A 27,139-nucleotide genomic window follows, 5' to 3' on the forward strand; every position below is an offset into this window, starting at 1 on the left:
TCTCCTGCATTTAACATGTGGCCTAACAGCAGCCTTGCTAGTCAGAAGTGGGAATACCAGTGCTGTTGCCTGCCTGCAGAATCCTGCAGTCAGGCAAAATGCCGTTCTTAAGGACTAAGTTTCATGAACATCAGAAAAAGGAAGTGTAACTTTCCTGCAACCTTCTTTCGCAATTTATACACTCTGATTACTTTAACAGCATTCTGCATCACAGATGGGGTAAGATCCAGTCCCAAGGGAATAAATACAACACCTGTGCCCAGAATTATTTCCGTTCTTAGCCTGTACATATATATCTATCAAAATAATATATGCTACTTACATACTTATATATAACATATATTCATATATATCTATATGCAATTATTAAAAAAAAGTATAAAAGTCTATCGAATGATATCCAGCTTTATTTTATGTCAACAAATAAAGGCACTTGGCAAGCTGTTGGATAGGACAAAAAGAATATAAGACATAAGATGGTGCTTTAAAAAAAAAAGAAAATCTTGGGTTTTAGCATCCACTGATACATCTGCCACATGGTTTCTTTACAGATTTTAAGACACTTTTGCCTTCTGAGCTGCAAATTACATCTTTATCCACTGCTGGTTTATTAATTGTATTGCATCAAAGCAAATGTCACAGCCGAAAGATGGTGTCAAGTGTCTAGCTCTCAGAGATGCAAATCGATCATATTGTGACAAGGTTAACCCAGATCTCATTTCCATTATATATAAAATGTTTAAGTATCCTGGAAGGTGGCAGATGACTTCTGCGTGTAACGACTGCTACGATATTTAGCAGCTGTTAGTTTAATTTTAGCAAAAATTCTTAAGCTGCCTCCTTTCTCTCTATTATTCACCATTTGTTTGAAAATTTCCCGCTAAACTGTGATTCACAAATACCGTAATAAAAATCAAGTGATATTGCCAATGGGATGAAAACCTGCTCATGTTAAAGTCCTCAGGAATCTGTCAGATAGGACATTTCATTCTGCTGCTACAAAAGAGAAACAAAAGGAAACAAAAGAGCTCAAGCATATCAACATGACTGCCAGGGGCAGAAGTCTGAAGATCCATTTTCTGAAGATAATGACAATACTTTATGCAGATGTTTGTACAATACACAGTTGCCCTCTCTGGGGAGTCAGCTCCTTCCCTGTGAAAATAAGGACCACCAGCTTCCTGAAGACCAAAGACTGGAGATCATAATGCCAAATGCCAGGCCAGGCTATTCTGTGGGAGATGGTGTAGAAGGGCACATTTTAGCATCCAGGAGAATTAAGATGAGTTGAGATTTGTCACTTGACAGATCTTGTGAGCAGCAGCTGCATGCAAAGAGGCCAAGAAGTGGCTTTACAGATGTTTGGCTGGGACAGGTAGGGTGGGATCAAGATAAGGGTGCTTATATGTAAAACAGCTCAGCAGAAATGAGTACACACAACAGTGGTCTCAGACTGAGGAGGTTCTGCAGAACTAGCTAGTCCTGTTTGGATGCCTTCTAGGCAGTTGATAACATAGAAATTCTGGGATAACAGTCCAACCTTTGAGAATTAATTGCTGCTCCACATCTTCCAGCCCAAAGGCCAGCTCTGCCCTAGTAAGCCAACACAGAACCCTAGAGAGGGGCAGGATTGTGCTCTGAGATATCCCCTTCCTGTTGAAGTTTTGAAGGAACTGAAGAGAAAGTAGCAGAGGGCTGCCAAGTACCTTGTGTTCCCCACAGGTACTGGAGAAAGATGCCACCACTTGGCCTTGCTGCAGTGGACATCTACAAGACCAAAGGAGGGGACCATCATTTTGTAAGGCAGGTGACACTTTCTCGTAAAAGTTGAGGGTGCTGTGACATTAGAGTGAATGTGTGGTCCTTGGGAACAGGTAGGTGCTGATACAATTCAAAGAGTAAAAAAGGCAGTTTATGACACACAAGAGGATGCACATTCATCTGTGGACATGCAGATTTCCTGTGAAGGTCTGCCCAGTGAAACAAAGGCTGCTATACAGTTCTATGGTCTTTGCCCTAGTATGTTTATCCAACCACTGTAATTTCTGAGAAATCAGTCTTTAAGACTTAAAAGCATTAGAAATGGCCTCTAACCAATCTCTTTAGCATCAATTATTCTAATCTTTCCTCTTTGACAGAATAAGACCTACTTTTCCACGAGGAATGAAAAGACCATATGTGCAGAAATACCAGGAGGGCCTGGAATAAACAGAATTACAATGCATAGACAAAAATTAAATGTCTCATCATGCTTGGAATTGATCTAAATCAACAGAGCTCCCATGGCTCTTTACCATAAGGCTGTTACAAGCAACTAGGCAGAATAGGTGAAATGTTTTTAAAAGATACAAGTTCTGCAGAGACATGGTGTAAACATTAAGAAAGAAAATGTGTCATGTTTTTAACAATTCTTTACACAAATTTAAGCTTATTAAAAAAAATCAGTATGAATCAGGATCATATTTAAAATATGTGCCACTCTCAGTTGAAAGGAAGCAGCATGAAAAGAGGCTTAAGAAATTGTTTCATTTTCTGAAAATAGGGATTAATCGTTAGGTGTTCAAATATGCTTTAGGATCTTGGCTGTGTTTATCTATGACTAAAGCATTTATAATTCTTGAAAGTAACTTTTCACTTTCAACTATCATAGAATGAATCCTTTTTTTTTTTTTTTTTTCCCCTTGATTTTAGAGTTAGAATTTGAGCATAATGAGCCAGCAGGAGAATGAGCTATCACAGCTGGCAGCCCTGGCTCATCTATCACCCTCAGTGCCCATCCTAGCCTATGCTTTGAAATGCATCAGTCCCAGCAGTGAAAATATTTCACAGAATCTTCCTTCCCTTGACTTACACCTAATATAAATCACATCTTTGTGCTGCTCCAAACCCAGTCTGTTCAAATGAAATTGAAATGTTACCTTATTTTTTTTTTTCCCCCCAATTCAAGGCTCTTCTCCACGCTGTGTTTCTAATCATTCCTTCCTGTCTTCTGTATTCCTCACTATACACAGTTTCTTCCTTTCTTCCAGTCACTTCTACTAAGTATCCTGCAAATGTTGCTTTGACAGGATGCAGAACTGTAGCAGCAGAGCACAAATGACACTGTCCACCTACCTTCACTGCATCCCAAAACAGGGAGCACAGACATGTCCTAACATTCCCTCTCAGTATACTGATAAAGGAAAAGCTGGGCTATCGCAGGTAAGGACAGGAATGTAGTTAGGTAAGATGCTTGACACTGCCCCTGTAATGTGTAATCCAATGTCTGTGTTTCCTCCCCAAGCAATGCAGCATACTTTTTTGACAGGTTTTACACAAACAAATGCATTACACATCAACAGAAGGCACTTAAGGTTTAAAATTATAAAGTTGTGTGTGCATGCACTTCTCTAAAATATTAAAGGAAGCAGCTGAATGTAGACAAGTGCTGGTTTTAAAAATTGGAATAATAAAAAAATCTCTGCTATTTCATGTTAGCCTGTTTCTAATAGGCAAATTTTAGGCAGACATCTGGAAGGCCTGTCTTTTTTCACCATACCTTTGCTCATAGCGAGGCATGTACATCTATGTCTGCAAGGGTCTCTTGTGCCATCTTCTGGTTTATATTAAGACTTCACACCCAAGAAACTGCTAGGCAAAGAAAGGGAAAAAGTCGCAGACGTTTAGCTGAGGCAACGATTGAATCATTTAGTTTGGAAAACCCCTTTAGATCATCAAGACCAACCATTAACCTAGCATTGCCAAGTCTGCCACTAAACCATGTCCCTAAATGCCACACCTACACATTTTTTAACTACCTCCAGGGATGGTGAGTCAGTTCCTAGCAGCTAAAAGAACTGGTAAACCTTGCTTTCCACCTTCTCCCAACACATGGATGTGCATGGAGAGCTTTTACGCCTCTGCACATTTTAGAAACAAGTAACTTTCTCATTGCATTAGCATATGTATATCATGGAAATTCAGTATCCCTCTGTAACATCTCTTACGTAAATTCTAGTAATGGACACCCTGGCAACATGTATTTGTTTGCTGTCTGAGTGCAAAAATGTAAATTAAACCCTTGAAAATGAAATTTAAACCTTCTTCATGATTATTGTGAGTTCTAGTCCTGTGTGTTGTGTAAGTGTGCTCTCCATACCCCCCTCATACTGCATTAGTAAAATCACAGACACAATTGGATCCAGGCCCGACCTGTAATAATACAGTGTAGGGCATGAGAAGACCTTATGGTAACCCAGGATAGTTTGCCTCCCTCATCAGAGTATGTTGAGCTCCAAACACATCTTATCTTCTTGTTCTGGTAAGACAAGATAGGTTACTTGCCCCTACGCCCACCATCTGCATTGCCAAGGTAAAAGCTGTCTGTGGATCTCAGAATTTAGACAACAGCACATGTATTACATCAGTTCACCAACAAACAAAACGGGACACTGCATATGTATGGTATGTTAATCAGTGCAGGTTTTATTACTCACCCGTGTGGTGCTTTCCCTTGAGCTTCACTTCTGAGCAGGGCTCCACTTCATTCGGTCCCATTTGATTAGCACTGGTGCCCCAGGAATCCCACCATGGTAATGCCATGCTTGTGGTTAAAGCCAAGGCTCTCACTGACTGTTGTGCCTCATCAATGAGGGATCCACACCTGCTTTTTGCTTTGTATGGGTAGTCCTACCCCTCCTATCTCCCCCTCAATTTATCTTCACAATTTAATGGACACTGGTAATTACCTTTGAAATGAGATATTAACTAGCTGTGTATCCACCTTACAGTACCATCATCTGGATCCTAGCAACTTAATAAATAATCAGGTTAGGTGAATCTGTTGTCAATGGGTTTATTGAGTTTAACACATAACATACTGTTTTGTGTTTATGTATTGGAAGAGTTACTCTGACAAAAGAGATCATTATGCTATTTAGAATTTACTTTATAGAGAAACGCATGTTGGCCTTTTAAGTTAGTCTCTATGCTTGAAGATTTTTAGACACATTTTTTTCGGTAACTCTTCTGGTATCAAAGTTCATCTGGCTGATTCCCTAAGTCATTCTTTTACCTTGTCTTTCCACTCATTCCTGTGCTCTGATACACTTTTAATAAGTAATATTATTTTCTGGTTCTCTCGGAACTCAATCATTCTTAATCAAAAAATACAATCATTCCAAGACTGAGTTTTGCACCATATTATTATAGAACAGATTTAATCAGAATTTAATGTTCTAATACATCTAATTAGCTTGATAGTTCCGTTTCTGACCTGTATTCCTGTTTCCTGGTTAACTTTGTAACACACACTGTTTAGAGAATAGGGAGTGAAATACAAAGCACTTCAGGCTTTTGCACCATCTGACATTTATCCACCTATCCCAATAAGCAGAGAACTTTTATTGTAGAATAGAAAATTATTTAAGAATCCATTTTTATTGTTTTGCTTTACCCTTGCTGTACAGTTTTGTTTCTTACCTGCTGTGCTGTCCTTTAATATTTGTTCTTGCCAATGTGGCCTTATTGTTCCTACTTATTTTCAGTATTCTTTTTTGGTATTTTTCAGGTCAGTGATGGGCCCCTAATGCAGCCAACACTGCTGTCAGGCTTTTTTCCCCCTTTGCTTTAGAATAGACTGTTGTTATACTTAAAATATGGCCTGTTTTAGAAGCCTCTTTTAGAAACCCTCAGCTTCCTTGAATTTCTTTTTGCCTTAGAATTCATTCCCCAGGACCTCATGTACCAATTTCTTGATTTTACTGATGTTTGGTTTTTTGAAGCCCGCTGTTGTTCATCTGCTTCTTTTGTCCCTTTCTCTCCTTTGTATCACAACTCTTGTCTCATGGTAATGCTCACCTTGATTGATTTTCAACTTCCCATTATTAGATTTTCAACTAGTTTCTCTCTATTAATCCCAGTACAACTGAAGTCTCCACACTCTTTTTGGCCAATGATTAGTTATAGACTACATATTATGGTACCTCCCCCTCTTAATTTAAACACAGAAAAACCTATGTAGGCCTGCCCTTTGATTCTTAACTATATACATTTTTGACTTACATTTTAGTACTAATTCCCCTTGACATTCCTTCTTTCCATGTTTATTCCCTCCAATTCTTTGCAACATTTTGTATACTACAGGTCTAGCTTTTTCCCATTATTATTTTCCTAAACCTCCTCCATTAGTTTGTTTGCAGAAAAAGTATTAAGTATCTGTTTCTTAAGTGAATAATTTACTACTGTTACTGTTTATGAGCTTTATGAGATATGATCACAAATAAGCATCTACTTGCAGAGGTTTTAATTCTGAGTCTGATGCTCAGGCTTACCACCCAGTTAAGCTTTCCAAATTATGTCTCTCAGATAATGGCAACTCAAATTCTCCAGCCTTCTGAGCTTTAAATTTCATGATGAAAATTGAGTTCTACCAGTTTTAAACACAGTATTTATTTTAGTATCTAAACTGAGTATTTAATCTACGTAATGCCAACATGCAAATGAGATCAACTTTAGCATTAGAGTGAAGAACTAAATAATCTTAGACTCAGCACGTATTTACAAGATAGTAATTAAACTGTTTCCTCTTAGGCAAGTTACAAAAGCATCATTTACGTTAGACCAAAAATGAATAAACAGAATGATGCAAAGACCAGATAGATGCTAGACTACATTACTGCAGTGGCCTGATGTAATATGGCAACTGCAAATTCTACTTACATGTGAGACACTGAAATATCACTGAACAGGAAGCACACTAAAACAATGCCAGGCTAAGGCTGTCCTGCCATACTTTCAGGTTGTTCACAGACAACCTTCACATAATAGCTAAAAGTCTTCTTCAAACATTGCAACAGAAGAAACTAAAAAGCTCCTCTCCACAAAGGGAGAGAATATAATTCTGAAAGTCAAAGTTTCTAGTTTACAGGGATTATTGTCACTCATTGATAGATTAAAACCAGCCACATAAAGAGGTCTTTCAAACATTTTGCTGCAGGAGTTTTTAAATAGAGACTGGAAAGTGGAATTGATCATTCTCACATGTATATTAGAGAACTACACACAAATCACATAAAAAACCCTAATGGAATATTCCACTGCAAATAAGTAATTTATTGGTACTTAAATAATTACAGGATCTCTTGGAAAAAGAACCCCTTATATAATGTAAATTGTAATGGGAGCTGTTAAAATCATAGAATCATAGAATCATAGAATGGTTAGGGTTGGAAAGGACCTCAAGATCATCTAGTTCCAACCCCCCTGCCATGGACAGGGACACCTCTCACTAAACCATCCAACACAAGGCTTCATCTAACCTGGCCTTGAACACTGCCAGGGATGGAGCACTCACAACCTCCCTGGGCAACCGATTCCAGTGTCTCACCACCCTAACAAGAAAGAATTTCCTCCTTATATCCAATCTAAACTTCCCCTGTTTAAGTTTTAACCCATTACCCCTAGTCCTATCACTGCAGTCCCTGACAAAGAGTCCCTCCCCAGCATCCCTATAGGCCCCCTTCAGGTACTGGAAGGCTGCTATGAGGTCTCCATGCAGCCTTCTCTTCTCCAGGCTGAAAAGCCCCAACTTCCTCAGCCTGTCTTCATACGGGAGGTGCTCCAGTCCCCTGATCATGACTATGTGAAAATGTCTTTTACACTTATAATAACTAGAGGATGACAAAAAATATTTACAGGTAAGTAATACCTGTTAGTCAGGCAAATCCCAAAGATGACCACTCAATTAAGCTTGATTTATGGGGCTTGAGCTTTCAAATACTGTTCAAACCTGTATTTCCAATGCTTTGATACCCCTTCTAAAGCACAACATGTATTTTAAAAGATTCATAAAGCATGTTTTGAGAAAGATTTTCTGGAAGAAAAATAAAGAAAAACTCTAACCAGCACAGAATTTTTAAATAAGGAAATTCTAAATAAGGATACACTTTGGATTGTATTTAAGCAAGAATAAGGAGGAAAATAATTTGTTTGCACTCTTTCCCTCATTGCAATATCAAGGATTGAAACAATCAACCATATGTTTAACACTTCCCTTCTTTCAAACTGTAGTTTGTTATGTAGAAACAGATTTCCTAAAATTTTAATCCTTTGCAAATCACATACAGTACTCACAGGAGTCTCAGCAATCCAACGCATAAAGGAAGAATGTAGAAAACCATGAAAATGAAGTTTAGAAGTGGTTAAAAACTTCGAAGGGAAAAAAATTGTCAGAATCATGAATCAGTGTTGGTTCATGAAATATTTTTCCGGTTTCTTGTTTTGGGTTTCTATGGGATAGTTCATAGGATCCAATTGAATATACCCATGTTTCCTGACAGGCTTCAGGAGGAGGTGTTGGAGATGGAAACCTGCTTTCAAATGCAGATAGTATAACTAGGACACAGTTCCCAGGTGTCTAGCAGGAGGCCTCAAAACCCCAGGGATCCTGGGGACAGACACCTGAAAAGGGACACAGAAAGAGCACCATCGCACAGAGCACCTGGAAAGGCTCCCGAGGAGCAGACTTCATTTCAGAAACTCCATGGGTCACTGTTGGTAAAATAAATAACATAAAAACAAGATGAGGGAAGTGTGGAAAAAATGAACTAGGAGAGCTGGTGGCAATTTTGGCTGAAAGAACAAACTAATATTTTTCCCCTAAACATTCTAATTTGGTATTGGAATGGAAACATAAGGCCAGACTGCAAAGTCCGTCATTTATACAATACAACTACTGATGCCAATAATGTTTTGCCAAGATACAGCTGAACTTGTTTCTTTGAAATGTTTTGTCCTGTGTTTCCTTTTAAGAAGACATTCCCCACAAAGAAAGAAAACTTTGGCCCAACCCTTCCTTCTTGTTATTAATAAATAAGCAGTACAATTATATGCTAGATGTAACTAGTTTATTCTGAAATCTGCATCACATAAGATGTGCATATATCAGTGTTCATGGAAAAAAGCAAACCAGTTTCCTTGTATAAAAGTGATTTTGATTATTTTTTTTAACAGCTATTTACATTTTCTTTTATTGATGTTGTGGTGTCTAAATGCCAAATCTTAAATATCTAATTGATGAAAACACCCCAAAGTAGTACTGTAACAGTTAGAGAAAAATAAGGTGATACACTGACGCATTATACAGAAGACATGAGATAGCACCAATTATTGTTATAGAATAAACATAATATTGTCTAGGTGTAGTAGTTGCTTTCAAGCCTGATAAAAACTGTAAGAAATATATGAGACAGCTATCATGAGTGCAAAATATAAATGGCTGAGTAAATCCATAAAAGCAATTTCAACAGTTTGACTGGGAACTATTTAAAACGAATTTATTAAAATAATATGATTGGCAAGTTTTGTGAAGTTCTTTACATTAGTAAATCTTATGCTACTTAAGGTTTTACTGTCTTTCAAAGGCAAGGCGTGGCTTCAAGTGAATGGTAATTTTTAATTGGGAAAACCCCAATAAATACTAATAAAAACAGTTCTTTAAAAATAAATGCATATAGATCAAATACGTGAAATGTATGTCTGAAGATAAGGTTATCATTAACATTCTCAGATCACTGTATTGCATAAAGATAGAAGGCCAAGGTTAAATGTTTTTACATTTGGCAATTTTAAAAGAAATAGCAACACATTTTGCTTCTTTAAGGGTAAGTCAGAATACTACAATTAATGACATGCTAAACCTACATATGGCAAATAGTAAAACATATCATCTTAAGAGTAGAACACACGCAAGAAAACCCAGTTGAGGACTGAGTTCTCCAGTGCTTAAACCAATAAGAACACAAATGTTAGTATTAATATATTAGTATGAAAAACTAACTGAACATTTATGGAAAATATGGACATACTTTGTTTTTACTGAGAAGTATGAGAAGTGGCCTGTGATGTATATATTGCTGTTACCGACAAGAGAAAAGGAGAGGCTTTCCTCTTAAACTCTGAAGAAACTACAATTTATATGTGCACATGCATTTCTGTCAAATACAGTAATGTAACTTGCAATATACTAGGTCTGTGCACATTCTCATTTCTTACATCATTATACTTCTCCATCACTAAAATGTGTCAAGACAGTTCACATCTGCTCTTCACAGCTCTCAAAACATTTTCTTACTAATTTTTTTATATTTTTTTTTAAGACCAGTTTAGCAAATAGCTGTGAGGACAGAGCTTATTTCAGCTGTTCTTGCCCTTCCCCACTACTTTTCCAATATTATCATTGTATCTCTGGTAGATATACTTGTAACTAATTTGTATATTTGTAACTAATTTGAAGCCTTAATACTTTGGCCTTGCATAAACCTGGGTAGCTCAACAAACTTCCTAGCAATAGCATCACAATTCATTGCCATTTAGAAGGTCTTGTAAGTATAAGCTCTACAAACAGGTTATCACTGAAGTTTTACAAGCCGCATATCCAAATTTCACAGAATTATCTTCTGCTTAATGCTGCTGGAACACTGCAGTCTACAAAAGCAACCTCAGGAGCAAAAGCCATAATCAAATCTGCACACATACATACATACACAAACTGTGCCCAATACACGAAAAAAAAAGCAATTTCATACTTACTGTTTTGACAAGGCCATGAGCGAAGCAATAAATTCATAATATTTAAATTCAGATCTTATTCTCATTTGGAAAAAGGTTAGTTTGATGACATTAAAAACAAAACAAAATTAAAAAAAAGTTGCAGCATGGCATTCCTCTCCTTCCTCAGTATGCTTGAAGAAAAAGATGGCAAATTCTTTAAGTGAATTACAGTTTTCAAAATACACAACATAAAAGGAAGACACACCAACAGTGAAAAGATCGCAGATGATCTGTGTCCCTGAATTATATGCACACTGTGACAGGATACAAGTGTACTATGTTTATATAAAAATATACTCAACATTTAATGAACTATACTCTGAACTCTCCTAGCCCAATTTTGCAACAGAAGCTGTAATTTTAATGTATATCCACAGTATTGTTTAGATATTTGTTTTGGGGTTTATTTTTTTAATGCTAACCAACAGTAACAATTAGTCATCCTTTTCTTCTACACTCTTTGTACTTTTATCTTTACTTCTATTCTTTTGATCTTTCATCCAGTTGCTAGGGATTCAAATCTCATTAGTCAGCATTTTATAATTCCATGTTAAAAATATAATCATTTGAACTTGAGATAGTATTTTAAGTCACTTCCTTTAAGTATCTGCTTGGGAATTGGTCCAGGAGATGAAGTCAACTCAACCTAGTCTTACAATCCACACTTGGAATACAACAGATGAAATGTAAATAATTACTGAAATGTTGCCTTCATTCTGCGGAGCGTGTCCTGAATTTTTCGAGAATGCTTTTCTGCTGGTATCTGATGGAAGTTGGCACAGTTGTCAGCTGCCAAGGCAGAAACATCTGCATCTTTAAAGCGAGCTATTCTTTGTCTGAGGTAAGATTGAAGCTTGAAATCTGGTGTATATGTGTAAGGATTCTCTTGAAATGCATGAACTTGGCTCACAACTTTTGCAATATTTCTTGAAAGAGAATATAGAAAAAAAAAATTAGTTTCTTATGCTGACAATAAAACCAAACCCAAACAAACTCCCCAAACCCAAAATTTAAAAGAAATTCAAAGGCATCGAGCATTCTCTTCTACAGTGTATGTCCCTTTGACTGAAACCATTTAAACTGCTGTGAAATGTTGCATTAGCTTTCATTACCCCTTTAGACAGCAGTCTATTTTAAAAAGTTAGGTGACATACATATATAATGAAAATTATTACCTAAGTTTAGTCCACTTGTAAGCTCCATTTGTCATTGTGAATCCTCCAGTTTCAAATTGTTGGACATGCATAGCCAAAACATGGGCTGATGGAATCGTTGGAAGTGTTTTGAATCTTTCTCCTTCCATCAAGCACAAGCTGTCACTTTTTAAAAAAACCTAGTTTAAAAATGCACACAGATAAATCTCATGTTAAGTATTGGGGCAGGTTTTAAAAGAAGTTCACCACTTCATGTGTTTAGTGCTATGGATTTGTTTGTCATGAATATTAACTTTTGGCATTGAAGACTACACTATGAACTAATCTGATGGCAAACATTTTAAAGCACACTAAGTAATCAAAAGATACTTCATAGATAATTGTAATTGTTCTAAATCATAACCAAAATAATATTTTAGAACTTCATTCTATGATTCAAAATTGCACAGATCAGTAAGAAAATGCCTGTGATAAAATAAACATTTAAGATTTTTCAAAACAGATTACAGCCACAAAATTTCTGCAGACATTGTCAGGAAAACTGTATTTAATGGTCTAGCTTGCTTTGAAATGTCTTTATTTTTAGTCACACAGGATACATTTTTGAGAAATACTGAGAGGAAAATTCATGTAAGCTTCTTGGATTAAGAGCCAGAAGTCTTAAATTAAAATCTCCTCCATAATACAAAATAATAATTATGGCTTTCATGCTGCAGAGGCACCCACTTAAGCAGAACTTGCATCTTCTCCAACCCCAAAGAAGTGTTTTTACATTAAAGACTTCATACTATACCTCAACAGCCTTGAGTTCCTCCATTATTTCAGCTACTTTTGCAGGTAAAATTTTCCAGGCCTTACAAGAAAACAAAACACATTTTTGTTTTTCACATTAATGTCTATATGGGAAAAAGATTATGTTAAGCAGAATAGTTATGGAACAGAAGCCCAAACTTACTGGTAACTGTCGTACAATAAGATTTTCCAAGCCTGCTAGGATTTGCATTGCAGTAGCAAAATTTCTTTGTTCATAGCAGCATTTTGCTATAAGAAGAAATTTTGATAACAAGCTCACCTGCAGCTGAAAAAAAAAAGATAACATATACTCTCTCTCTATAAAATATATACTAAATATATATAGTAAATCTACATAATAAAATTAAATGAGAAGGAAAAAAAAGGAGATGCATTTTCTTTTTGAATTTGTTACCAAAATTGTTGACTGTAACATTTCCCTCCAACACAAAAATTCCCATTTCCTGTCACCAAGTTGTCCCTGTCTGACATCTATTCTCCTCAGGCAACCCATTTGTTAAATTTTAATAAGTTCTGAGATCTCCTACTAACGAAACATCCAAGACCCTCCTTGAAAACTGAATTTTTAACTGCCCACTTACAGGTGTACTTCAGAATATTTATGTCAGCTTTGCCATATAGCAACTGCTATACAATAACTATTTCATAATTAATAATACAATAAAACAATGACAAACCTTAGATGTGTGACATGTTACAATTTCAGCAGCAACCCAGGTGCTGACACTGTCCGCATTTCTTAATAATTGTAGAAGGTACTGGTCTTGTATGCACTTTGACAGAAACAGATTACAGACTTTAAATGAAATTGTCTCAGCAGAAATAGCTCTATGGAGAAAATGGGGAAAAAAAGGCAAAAATAATTGATGCTGACTTTGGATTTTCAAAGAAAATCTTGATTGTGAAGATGCCAGCTTCTAACCATTTAAAATGATTTTGCAGTGTTTGCAATCTCGAGTTTATGATCTTTTACAAAGTACATAGTGAGCTATGTCACTTTTTTCCCTACAATTATATGTAATTTCAAGATAAGGATGTAGCATACATTTCTATATATATAGATGCTTTCACCACTTGTTACTAAATAAACCAAACCATCTAATCTGGTGCAAAATAACAGCCAGAAATCCAAGCTCATTAAAAACTGCAGTCATGTAAAAAATTGAGCCTGATACCTGGTGGCACCATACAGTTTGTTTCCTGTGCTTGAACGACCAAATCAGTCTAAACCAGCCAATTTAACCTCTGTCACTTGACAATCCGTAAAAGATGAGCTGCTTTAGATGTTCATTCCCTGCTCTTACAAAAAAAGTCTACTACAGATAGTGCAATTAACAAGTATTAATTAAAAGCTAGCTGAATCCACTGGGTACATAAGAAGCAGACCGTAATCAAACATAATTAGGTCCATGTGGCTGGATGAAAACAACAATTACCATTGAGCAAGTAATTTAAATAGGTTGATAACCACTCTAATAACTAGAGGAAAATTCTCGTCTATCTGTGAATACTTGATACTTCATCTAGCTAACAGTACAAAATGAACATTGCACAGAGAGGCTCCGATGCTTCCATCCACATTCAGAACCCAACTGCACAAAGTCCTGGACAACCTGCTCTCACTGAACTTGCTTAAGGCAGGGAACGTTGTGCTACATTATCTTGAGAGGTCTCTTCCAACCTCATCTATTCTGTGACACTACAATGGTCACTGAGATTTTATATACATACAAACATGCATGATCACGAAGCCTGTTACAGAAACTATTCTTCTTTTTTATTTTTCTGCCAAAATGGAACCTTTGAAGCAACCCTCCAGGACAAGTCTTCAGAAATATTTTGGCCTGACCCACTTCAGATTTAAAAGAAATCACTTTTCAAATGTGACCTACCACATATGTGCACAGGTACATGTACATACAAATGTATAAAATCTCCTGAAAGTAAAAAAAATTATATAACCAGACTATCTAGTCTGTTGAAAAGATATTAAGTATTTAAAATGTTTCTCTATTCCTGAACATATTAAAGGTGTAATACAGTAAGTTATTGTGCATCAACAGAATAGAGGCCAGTTAAAATAAGTAACTTACTTTTGGACAGAAACACATTTGTCTTTAACACCAAGTGCTCTTGAATTTAGAAAGTGTACTGGATGACATTTGTGAAATACTTCCTAAACAAAAAGAGCAAGATATAGCTGTTGTTAAGATTAAGCAGTTCTTTTAAAATACTCAGGGATAAAAATGACAGACAGTTCTTCTCCTCCCGCCTCCCATTTCCCTCTCTTCAGCAAATTTATCAGAGGGATCACAGTCTAAATTTTACTGTAGAAAGTTCAGAGAAAAATGGATCATCTTAATTCTAAGTCTTATGAAGTAATACAAAATAGCTTGAAAGAGGGTTGGGAAATGCTAAGGAAAGAAGGCTGAGTAAAATGTAAGAAGATAGATATTATTTGTACTTCCAAGTAAACCTAGACCTCTGTACCTGTTGCAGTAATGTCAGCTGACAACAAAGCTGTTGCACACTGTATTCTATTAAGAGATATGGTCCTACTTCATCTGCTTTAGTGAAGGAGACTGGGAATTCTTCTGTAAAAGTGTTATAGCATGGCCTTGGCAAAACCGATGAACCAGTGTACAGTCGCTCTCTGTGATATTGTGCAATTGGTGCCACACCTTTGGAAAGTTTCCAGTTAAAGTTCTGTAGGAAAGAAAAAAACCAAACTCCAACTTCTTTAAAGCAAACTTTATGTCGCCCCTTGGAATGTCCTGTTAGAGAAACACCCTTGTGGATGAAAAACTTCAGTTCATCTTCAAGGTTAGCCCAGACACTGATTGGTTTTTTCAACACTGCTGTTTTAAGCTAATACTCACAGTCGATGAGTCTGTACAGTAGGTTGCCAGATCAGTATTTAAAACTACCTTCTGTGTATTCAGGCTTACTGCTATAACATGGTTCATATTCTTAAGTTCTACATTTTATATTCTATGTCTTACTATTTCTTGTACTCTTTCTGCTTAGCGTCAAACATCCTTTCCAAAGAAGTATTTGGTTTTCCATTCTTTTCCCTTTTTCTATCTTCCATTATCATTAAAATACAGTGACAATAAAACAAATCCATGTCTCTATTCTGCTTGCCCTTTATTGGTTGAACCCCCAGCATACTCCATGGAATTCTGCACCTTTTTCAGAAGGCTGATTCTAAATTCAACTTACACATTACAGATATATTTGACTTCCACATGTCATTTTGGTCACTGTAGAGAGAGGTCTTTTTTTTCAGGAAAAGTATTATACAGCATGTTCTGGCTTCTGGGGTTATTTTTCATTAGCAAACTATATAAATCAGTAAATGTGGACAAAAGTTTAGACAAGTTTTTGCTACATGCTTTGAAGTTTCAGCAGGAACCCTCTCACCTCCTGCTGTTGTAAGACTATATTTATCTTTGACAAGGAGTAAAAGGTTTCCTAGGTAAGTCACATGCTAGTATCAAGGATGAAGAGTTCAAGTTCTCTCAAAATTATTATCTGTTCTATATTACTGAAACAGATGATAGGGCACAATTAAGGCTTAAGATTATTTCCACAGTTATAGAACAGTTTAGGTCTTAAATACTTCCACAGAAAATTTAAAAAGCAGGTAGATAATTTTTGCTAAATCAGGATCTTGGCCATGAGCTGGATCTCTAGTTTTTGTCAGAAAACAATCAATGGAAATGTGTTCCATGTACTGCAGTCTGGTGAAAAGACATACCTTTCTGGAAACGTCTTCTGAGAGTTTTTTACATATGGAATGTAATGTTTTTCTGTCCTCCTCACCTTCCTCTTCACATTTGTCCAGGTTGGAGCTCTGATAAGCACTGCCTCTTCTCCTGGCAGAAGCATCCTCAAGCAATGACAACAAGAGCTCACCATAGCCATTTAATGGAGCAACCTGTAAATGCAAAACAGGCTAACAGAATATTGAACTCAATTTCCCATAAAATATAAGCAAGACAATACAGTTGAAAAATTCATGTCTGTCCAAAACTAGACACATTCAACATAGCTGTCAAAGACTGCAGTATATTTCTTTTTCTTTAATTGTAATTAGGACAGTTATTTGAAATAAGAATATTACATATACCCTAACTGACTTAAATTGATTATATTTTTTCCCCCCTTTAAGCCTCTACTGAAATTCTGACTTACCTTGGAAGAAATAAATTCTTTTAGGGTGCATAAAAGATCAGTATTTGTTTCAAAGTCTACACTGTAGCAGTCTTCAATCCAAGCCTGCAGGATGTAGAAACTGCGGTTACATATTTTGGTAAGTGAGGTGGAAGGATCCAGGCTTGCACTGGTGAGAAGAAAAAGGAACTGTTTTAACCAAAGTTGATATCCAATCCACATTTAAAAATACTTGTTCAATAAACCACAAGTTTATTTTCAAAGTGTTAAGGCATTATGTGTTCAAAAAATCACAAGTATTATTTGGTAATGACTGTACTGTCTAAACTCTTGAGCTTCATGTCTCTAGAATCCATGGCTCTATAGAAACAAAGTTGTGGTTGTACTTACAACCCATCACTGAACAGCTACTAAAAGTAAGAATTCAGAACTAAAAAAAAAAAAAAAACGAAAGTAAGCACACTGTCATATATAGCACTTACTCTAGGGTCACTCACTTTTCAAGAGAGTCTTACAAAAAAACCCATCAAAATTCAATTTAATTAAGTAGAGCAGTTCAGAAACAGCTATTTGCCATTGGGAGGGGACACAAAAGGGACAACTGTGCTTTAATACAATTTTTCACAGGGAATTACTGTACCTGGACAAAGTGCTGCTGATTCTATCAAGAAGAAACTGCAAAAATTCTTCTTGTGTGCAGAAATAGCGAAATGTGTAGAGAAACTGCTGTACATAGCCTTCTAAAAATGCATTTCTGTGAAGAACAAGAAAAGCTTCAGACAAGTAAAACCACATTTTCTTCTTGCATCAGATTACAGCAGTAGAAAAAAATTCCTCAAAATATCATGAATGAACAGGGATTTTAAATTCTGAAGCTCTACATAAAACCCTGTTTCCTTTTATTTTTACACATCAAATATTGTGATTGCCAACATTGAAAGCATAATTTGTTTTAAAAAATGTTTCTCTATTTGCAATTTTGTGAATAACCACTTTGACATTTCCATTATGATAAAAAATTACATTTTAAGTAGTATGGAAGAACAAGTTTAAATTTTTTTCCCCATCATCTCACTTTAAAAGATTTTTATTATAATAACAGCATAAAAAGGTAGGTATCATAAGCAAGAAAATATTTCCTGTAGCTCTAATTAGAGTAGTGGTTGTTTTAACAACAGAATATACTCATTACACACATTAAAAATGTGCATATTTTATTTTTTTTATACACACACATACTCTCAAGGTCTGAACACAGATTATTGTCCTGTCTCCCTGATGGTTTATGGCTAACCATAAAAATTTGGGTTTGATACATGTGAGAGCTCCGACTGAAACAATTTCTTTACTTTGTGCATAATATTAACTACCAGGAACAGCAACACCCAGGATAAGTAACTGATTCTGAAAAGTCAGGATGACCTAGAAGAAGTAGCTGGGAGTAAGTTGCTCCCTCTATAGTGGCAACAAGTCTGATGAAGCCTCCCAGGCAGTTTCCATCCTTCACACTATTGTGTCTCAGGCACCCTAAAACAACACTGTCCTCACCCTAGCTGAAGATTAAAGGACATCATTGTCCCTATTTAAGCCCTGAAAGAAGCCTGCATCTTCAGTCCCAACGACTGGGGCAATAATCTGTAAAACATTTTCATATCCAGACCCTATTAATAAGAATTATCAATTTTTATGTTTTGAAGAACTGTTATCCTGCTGGCAGTAAAATAAAGCCTTGATTCCATGGCAACCATAAGAGCAAAACGTCAAATAAGTACAGGATTAAAAAGATATAAGTTATTAGTTTTTGATTTATTATCAAATGCTTCAAGTTTTAATTGAATCCAAACTTAACAGTTTGGCCTATTTCTTGTTAGGCTGTCTTTTGCCGTTTCCATGCCCATTTCTGTAAATAACTGTTCACAGAAATAACATTAAACTCAGTTCAAGAGAGGGGAATTTATGCAATGTCGAGGAACTAGGATTTATCAGCCTCAACCCACTGCAGATTAAGGACATGCAAAAGATACTATACCTAGAATATAAATAAGCCATTAAACCAAGTGGTGTACCAGCCTGCAGAACTCTTATTCCATTTTGATTATTACACTGGTGTTTCTCTGTGTTATAGTAAAGAAGCACTGATGACTCATGTGTAGGTGTCACATCCACTGTGTCAGTTCTCCCATTGCGAATGACTGTAGGCAGCACACAGGATTCCACACCCCACTGCTCTGCATACATGATCTGCTCAAAGATGCAAAGCCATGAAAACATAAACCATAGGAAACTACAGAGGAAAATCCACACAAAATGCAGCCAAAGTCTAATCGCATTTCATTATGCAACTGCTTTATTTATTTTTATTATTTTTTTTTAACTTCTAAGCAATACTAATAGCAGTTACTTTTTCTTTTGCTAATTCAGATTCTACTTAATTTGGCACTTTGACACAAAACATTTTGCATTTCATATACTGACTTGAGCAGCCAACTACACTGACACAGTAATGAAATGACAAATGAAACACAAGCAAAATAAAGTCTGACTTGCCTGCACATATTTCTTCACCACTTCAAGAAACTGTACTTTTGATTTAATCTCCTGTAGCTGTTCTCTCAGTTTGGGCAACATAGATTTAGTTTCAGGACCTTTAAATTTAAAACACACAGTGTAAGAACATCACTGATTCTGATTTACAGGGAAAAATAATAAAATAAAATCCTTAAAAGTACTACACACCCATTTCATTATTGGTAAGTTGCTGTAATCTTACCTTTGCTGCTCCTTTCTTTCTGCAACAGTTTCTGGTAAAACTTTATGGTCTTTCTGTAATTTTTTGTCTCCATCATTAGCAATTGTTCTAGTTCCTATTTAAAGAGAAAAAGGATTCTGATCAGAATGGTAAAAGCAAGGTTCTAGTGGGAAACAGAAGTTTAAGAAGAAAATTATTTTGCATGAAAAAGAGAACATCCAAACAGACAATAATATATTAACCAAGAAAAACTATCTTGCTTACAGGCAAGCTACAACAGGCATCACCTGTCCCCATGAAAGCATTAGTTATGGTACGGTGCTACAACTTCAGAACTAGAACTAGTTTGTGTTTGACGAGTCTGCACTGGAGTTTGCCTGAATCCATTTTTATAAATATGCCTGTAGTTATAATTGTACTTATCTTGTTGATTTCCTGAGCAGTTAAAAAAGTTATACTCAGAAGTCATTCAGAATTAAAAGTGATGGGTTCTGAAACCCGTACAGACCGCAGAAAATCTCTGTTAAGTAGCTGACCTATATTTGCAGCAAGAACGGAATGTTTGACGAAAGTGATGCTTTCATTCAAACATGTAGAATTACACTATATTAGAGAACCAGGTCAGAAAGTAGACAGGAGAGCTGCTCTATAAAGGACATACCAATTTTGAAGTTTGGATTTCATATTTTATATTTATGCATTTTACATAATTGAAAAAATGAACTAAATTTCTGCAGATTTGTATAACTTAAGCAATGGATAAAATTAAATTATAGTGGGCTTCTCACATTTATATAAAAGTTAATGTAAACATTTATAATTGTTTGCATATCAAAGGTTTCATTACTTTACCAACCAATGAAAATGGGCCATCCGCTTTGGGTTCAGCTTCTTATTTATTATGAAACACCAAACATGATGTGTGTTGTGTTTTATAGAAGTGGTGGCTTTTGCACTTGGGTCCTAAGCTAAATACCAGTGACCTAGTTACATGAAACAGCATTTTAAATGGAGTAAGTTCACTGAATACAGCAGACAGAACTCCCACAAGCACAGCAATCAGAAAACACATAGCTCAGAGCTAACATATCAAACAACAGATTGGTAAATAGGTTAGCTTTAATGGGAAGGGCTTACTAGAAATTAATTTAAGTTTGAGAAAAACCTGTCACTGTTTTTCAGAAAAGCTCAAAAGGTTTAACAACATAGTTCATTAGCAGGAAGAGTCACAAAAGCCCTGTGGATTTTTAAAACACTGCTACATAGGCATCACATAGAGAATAATGAAAGCACAGAAAAGCTATTACCTGATTCTGAATTAGAAATTGCTTGCTTTTACTTAAAGGCTTGGTTTTGTTTCATCAATTAAATTGAAACCAAGTTGATTAAGACGCTATGAACACAGAGAGAGAATCAGAGAGTGGCCACTTTTTGATGCTTGGAATCTGATGGGCAGAAGTGGTTTGTTCCATAAATAAACTCAGGTGAGTAGAAATAAAGCCAGTAGCAAATTCCCAGTCTATTCCTCAACATCTTTCAGTTTAGGTAGCTCTAGGATATAAACATTTTTGATGAAGCTACACATTCAATGGCCCTTTCTCCCTGTGAAATACATTTATTTGTCAGGATGTACTTCTGTAGAACATCCCTTAGTCTAGGGCATAAAGTAATGCTAGAGTGACGTTGCTTACTTGGGAAAATTACAAATTCCAATCTGTCCTTGAAGTTTGTACATCCTGACGGGTGACTCCACCAAAGGATGCAGAATATTGGCAGAAGAGAAAGGAAAAGAGAAAAGGGGAAAGGGAAAATTGTGGCCAAACATGCAAAACCTTTGCTAGCAACAACCTAGTCACAGCTTGGGTGCACTAAAGTTTAGTGGAGACTCTTACAAATAGCTTATGAGATCTAGGGGATAGCTGAACTTAGTGTGTGCAAAGAAGAAAAGAGCAAAGGCTAAGGATAAAGGTTTGGGGCTGCAAAAAACCCTGAAGCCAGCTTATCAGACTATGGAAAAAAACCCTCTTATTAAGAGGGCAGACTTGGACATCTCCCTGGAGAAACAGCAGCCCTGGTACCTGCCCTCCCTTCAGGGACTCGGTTTGCTTTGCCTGTATTGCACTCTGTATGACGGTGCAAAATCAGCAGCTCCTGGACTAGAGATGATGTGATGCAGGGGACATACACTTGTTTGCCTTATAAGGACTAACTTTTCTAAATGCATATTAACCTTTGCTGACCTTAAGAACCACAAAGAACCATCTGATAAGCACCTGAACTGCAATGAACTGATAAGCACTTACACAGTAAAGCATTGATTATTTTTATGACACTTCAAAGCATCACCTTGATCCATACATATTTAATTTTTATGCTATTTCACATTCTTTCCAAACATAAAAGTGCATATTACCTTTTTTGAATCATAAAACTTGATTAATCCTACTTTCAATATTGTTCATCATACAACAAATGTTTTACTTTTTGCATCTTATTAAATCACAACCTAAGGTGCAGACAATATTTAACAGTTCCCAGTAGAAAAATAGAAAAGTTCATTATTTTAATGGCAGAATACTTCTTAATTTTGCCATAAATATATGTTCTGGCACTCAGAGTTTCTCAGAACTTCTGTGTTCTTAAACCTACTTATAGGCATACAAAATTAAAGAACAAAATAAATTTAATTGCATTTAGTTTTAGAATGTGAATAAATATACATTTGAATTATATTAATATTTTCATTGGAGAGATTTGTGTATAAGTGAGATGTACATGTCTCCAAAACTGTAATTTGTTGTGTGGTTAGACTCTCATTCAGTACTCAGTTCCAGCTGCAGACTAGACTTGCATTGACCAAGCAGAGTTATTCCTATGAAAGAGAAGTGCCACTAAGTTGGGACAAATGTAGTGAAGCTCAAAGGTGTAACTACCTCTTTGAAACAGCAACTCTTAAACATTGCTTTAGTGCACTTTACCGCAAAGCTGTAGAATCAGGTCAACTTTATTGCTAACTTTTCAAAAATCTGTCAAAGACCTGGGCAAGAAATAGGTTAATATAGTCCTTGTTAGACAATGAAAATTAGACTACAATTAATCAAGGAACTGGTTTCTGAAATAAAAATGATTGATGAATGAGGCAGCAAAGAGACAGGAGAAAGAAGCTGGGCAGAGCTGCTTAGCACCTACATGTTGATAATGGATTGTCTTAAGAGTCTAGAATCATCATCTCCTGACTGTTGCAATATCAGAAAAATAAATTTCAGTTTCATATTTTTTCTGTCTTTCTTATATATATTGACCACTTAAAACTTGTAACAGTTGATCTTCTTTCAGCAATACTGCTAATAGTTTATTTCACAAATTGTCATGATTGATGGAGTTTGGAAAACCAGCAGGATTTTAGAAAGGTTTTCTTTACTCAGGTTAAATGTTCAAGATTGCTGCAATTAGAGGAATATGATCCTGTAAGCTTTTATTTTAAACACATATGGAAGAAGCTGGATTTCACAGAAAGTCATTGGAGTAATGCCAGCAGAAAGTTTAAAGATGTTGATGCTATGGTAGTGAAAGAAATAAAAATAGTCAGGAGACCAAAAAGTAACTGGTATTTTAAAGTATCCTCTGTTGAATTTGTAGTAACAAGACATTTAAAACACATTTTTAATAAAAATTATGAAAGAATATTTTAAAATATTATGGTTTTAAGATTATATACCTGAATATTCTAGTATGCCAAGACTTTTTTTATATAAATAGTACAAGACAGAAGTATCTGCACATACATGCTTTCTTTGAAATTAACTTTTCTTTTGCAATGCATTCAAAACATTTCTATGCCATACAAGTGTATTTAATCTTCCATTAATAATCTCTGAATATAAACTGAATTTGACTTAATAAAAAAAGATAACAATTTATAACTATTCCTTGCAACTTGGATGCAAAGTGATGTTACAAATTAGGAAGACTACTTATGTAAGATACAAAGCTTCTATTGTCTCCAAATAATTATTTTATTCTTGTTTGTCCACCTGGCCTCATATGCTGTCCAGATCACATACATTATTCCTGCATTACTGACAGAGAATAAGATCAGAGTCTAATTTTTGCCTGGATATTAAGATTTCAGATTTTAGATACCATTAGGAAGATTAGTTCATTTATCCTCAGAGTAGTATGTATCTTTTTCAGCTGTCAGAATGTACATTCTTTTGCTCTCTGAGAGAATTGTTGACTAATTGCTAAACTGAGCTTTGTATCAATAGTAATTGTCCTCCAGTGGAATGTTCTGAGTATGAACACAATATAATTTTCCACAGAGATACCTCATGATTATCTCCCCCCCAGGCTCCTGCATTGTTGTTGGGTTAGCCAAGCTCTTACGTATTAATGCATATAGTAGCAATGTATAATAGCATGCATTAATTTCATAAGCAAATTCCAAAGCAGTCTGTGAACACCATAAATCATGCTTCGTTTTTGTTGTATACCTCTTAAATAGGGAAAACAACTGCCAAGAACTCAGAAAATAACTTTTGAATCAAACTAAGTTGAAAAGTAGCCTGTAAAATCTCAAAGTCAAAAAGACTGCCTGTTGAAACAGAAAAATCTTTTCAGATGCTTATGAAAAATCCTTTACTTGTGAAAAATCTGTTCTTCCATCAAAAACTATCCTTCAAGTAAGGGAGATTATACAAGCCCATTTTTCCTCTAGTTGGCATGCTTGCACAGGATTAAACAGCTTTATAGGATTAAAAATAGGACTTCTTGAGTAGATAGAAGTTTGAGAGTGACAGATCTGAAAACTCTTTAAAAAATTATTTATTTTTACACAAATCAATAGCTTCTCATGCTATTTTCTTCTATAGACTTGAATATTAAGAAGCTTTAACTTGCTGAAAAAGACAAGTGCAGGTCCTGCTTCATCTTTATTAAGCATGTATCTGGCAGAAACAATACCTAAACTAGACAACTAACCATTCTCAGGGACACAAAGAGATTCCAGGTGTCCCTGTACTAACAGCTTTTCCAGTAACACCAACTCATATACTTAAATATTCCCATTTCCTTCCCAAGAGCCAGCTCAACCTATATGGATTTTTACATTTTTATATATTATCCTTACTCTTCAGGTTTCGACCTGCAATATTATAAAAATATTTACAAAGTGAAGCTCATTATACATAGATACACAAATGTGAAATGGAAGTAAATGTGATCGATATAATCTTTTAGGTAATGGAAGACCTTTATTTTGGAATACTACCCTGGTTTATTAGTCACACATCACAAATCTTGAGGCTTTTAAACTACTTAGGAGTCAGTATTTATAAGAAGAAAGAGTTTCAACTCACTAGAACAAAACAATTATTATAATTCTTTAAACCGGCAAATAAAGAGGTATCTTAATGATTTTAAATCAATGTACTCACCACTTTTTTAGCATCTATATTTTGTGACTCACTTGATTTCTGCTTTCCAAGGTTTTTCATGTAATTATGAACTTCTGAATCAAAACATTCAGCTCCATAAAATGCACTGCTCCAACCAGGACTACAGCCGTGAAAGTCAGGTAGGTTGGGAGACACAAGGTAGCTGTTTCCAGCTACCTTTATCATGGTCTTTTCCTCAGGCTCTATATTTTCTTCTGCAAAGCCTGGACCAATACAACTGCCGTTGCCTTGTAAACATTGCTGCTCTTTCTCTATGGGGACAGTATTCTGCAGCTTCAATTCTGTTTTGATATTATCCGAAGTTGACTCATCAAATTCCATTTCACCTGACAATGTATTTATCATAGCCTCAGCCTTCACACCAAAGGCTGCTTCCCCTTCTCCTAAAGAGGTTGTATGGGGGGAAAGAAATAACAGTCATGTGCTGTGATGCATGCTTTGCTGAACTTAAACACAACACATACAAAACACAGTTACGAGGCTACCTATGTGCTCTAACAGTGGTGTTAGATGCTTATTTTGGCTCTGTGCTTTTGTACAGTGATAAAAGTTGAAGACATTTCAGAACTATTAAGCAACAGTTAATACAATTATGAAAATAACACAATATTTTCTGTGCATATGGAACAAGCATTTTAAAAAAACTAAGTACAGAAGCTTTAAAACAAAAGTATGTCAGACCTGTGCAAGCATTAGTAAAAAGCTTAGCTCTTGAAGTTTTTTCCATCTGTAAATCTTGAAGTTTTTATTCCATACACAGAAGGCAAGAACATTTTATATAGCCAAAGGGGACATAAATGTTAAATTTTCTACTCGTACAGGACTCACTCTCTTCAGCTATGATGGGACTTTACAGTTCTAACTGCTACTACCAACCTTAAGGGACAGAATAGACAGTCACAGGTTGGTATGATGACAGGAGCTTTTACACCTGCCAGTAGTCTCCTTCTTTTCAAGTGAAAAGTCTCCCTTTTCACTTGAGCAACCCTCCGGGGCTTAGATATGCCACCTTGGAGTCAAATGGACCTAAACTACTGGTGCAAAGAAATCACATATCCCATGGGAGAGTCCGGCTCTACTTTTGCAATCATTCTGAGCCAAAATAGAAGACTGTAACACAGAATGACAGCAGCCAAATGCAAACTTAACTTTTATGGCAAAACACGAATTTGTAAAATGTAGGGATAAAATCCATTCTGTAAAGAACACACAGTTTAACTTTAATCAAAACAGAGAAGTAACCAAGTTTAAATGCTGGCACTTGGATGAACTATCCTGGGAGAAAAAAAAAAAACAACTTCACAAAAAAACCCCACCAAAAAAACCCCCAAAAAAACCAACAAGCAAACAAAAAAACCCCACCAAAACAACCAGGAAATACTGATACAACAGCAACCAAATACAAACTGTTCATGAATATATCAAGCTCAGAAAGGGTAATGGCTTTGTTATAATAATGGGATTTACCAGTCCCAGCTCAGTTTCTAGTTCAGTTACTGAAAACTCAAAATGTGAAGTACAAATAAACAATCCACTAATATAATAACCTCAATGAGTGCCCTGAAATGGTGTCCTGTAACCAAGACTGTGATTAAAAGACAAAACTATCTTCATTATCCTTTGTCCCACTGTCATTTTGCTATCTATCTTTAAAAAGGCACTTCAGTGGACAGAATAGGGAAGTGGAAAAATTCCTAGAAGAGATGTAAATACTATTATTTTTTACCTGTTTATGAAAACCCTTCCGATGAAGTTAGAAATACCCATTTAAATCTAAAAGCAATGACGTTTCTAGACTTCAGTACAACTTCCTTCCCCTGAATTTGTAAATAATTTTGACAGTTTTTTTTTTATTTTAATGCATGTTATTTACTTTATTGCCTAGTTTTGTTTTAATTCTGGTATGTGAACAAAGAAGGACCAGATCTGTTGCACAGCTATCCTTCAGTCAATCAATCCTCAACTTCTTCAGTAACACCTAAGGACTAATAAGCATCTTCTAAAGCTTTCCTCTCTACCTAGCTAAGCTTGCTATGCTGTCTGGAGCTGATGCAGTATGGCTGTCACCCCTTTCCTCTCCCTCCTTTAAAGCATGCCACTGGAACATCTAGTGGATGAACATAAGAAAACCACATGTAGCAGTTAGGATTTTGGGAGTTTTGTAACAGGCACATCTGTGTAAATACGAGTAGTAAAAGTAA

General features: G+C 35.8%; 1 protein-coding gene across 1 annotated transcript in view; it reads right to left on the reverse strand.

Moving 5' to 3' along the window:
- Positions 1 to 8,863: 8,863 nt before the first annotated feature.
- KNDC1 (kinase non-catalytic C-lobe domain containing 1) overlaps positions 8,864 to 27,139 on the reverse strand; it is a 65,328-nt gene continuing 47,052 nt past the window's right edge. Inside the window, exons 17-30 of the mRNA XM_065671984.1 lie at positions 24,918 to 25,321; positions 19,504 to 19,597; positions 19,281 to 19,378; positions 18,763 to 18,974; positions 17,374 to 17,487; positions 16,755 to 16,902; positions 16,318 to 16,497; positions 15,048 to 15,263; positions 14,651 to 14,733; positions 13,235 to 13,385; positions 12,700 to 12,822; positions 12,538 to 12,597; positions 11,766 to 11,923; positions 8,864 to 11,516 (exon numbers count right to left, since the gene is read on the reverse strand). Coding sequence (XP_065528056.1) covers positions 11,285 to 11,516; positions 11,766 to 11,923; positions 12,538 to 12,597; positions 12,700 to 12,822; positions 13,235 to 13,385; positions 14,651 to 14,733; positions 15,048 to 15,263; positions 16,318 to 16,497; positions 16,755 to 16,902; positions 17,374 to 17,487; positions 18,763 to 18,974; positions 19,281 to 19,378; positions 19,504 to 19,597; positions 24,918 to 25,321 — 2,273 coding nt within the window. The 3' untranslated portion in view covers positions 8,864 to 11,284. The remainder of the gene's footprint in view (positions 11,517 to 11,765; positions 11,924 to 12,537; positions 12,598 to 12,699; positions 12,823 to 13,234; positions 13,386 to 14,650; positions 14,734 to 15,047; positions 15,264 to 16,317; positions 16,498 to 16,754; positions 16,903 to 17,373; positions 17,488 to 18,762; positions 18,975 to 19,280; positions 19,379 to 19,503; positions 19,598 to 24,917; positions 25,322 to 27,139) is intronic.

The sequence above is a fragment of the Lathamus discolor genome, chromosome 3 (genome assembly GCF_037157495.1).
Source record: "Lathamus discolor isolate bLatDis1 chromosome 3, bLatDis1.hap1, whole genome shotgun sequence".
Classification (NCBI taxonomy): domain Eukaryota; kingdom Metazoa; phylum Chordata; class Aves; order Psittaciformes; family Psittacidae; genus Lathamus; species Lathamus discolor.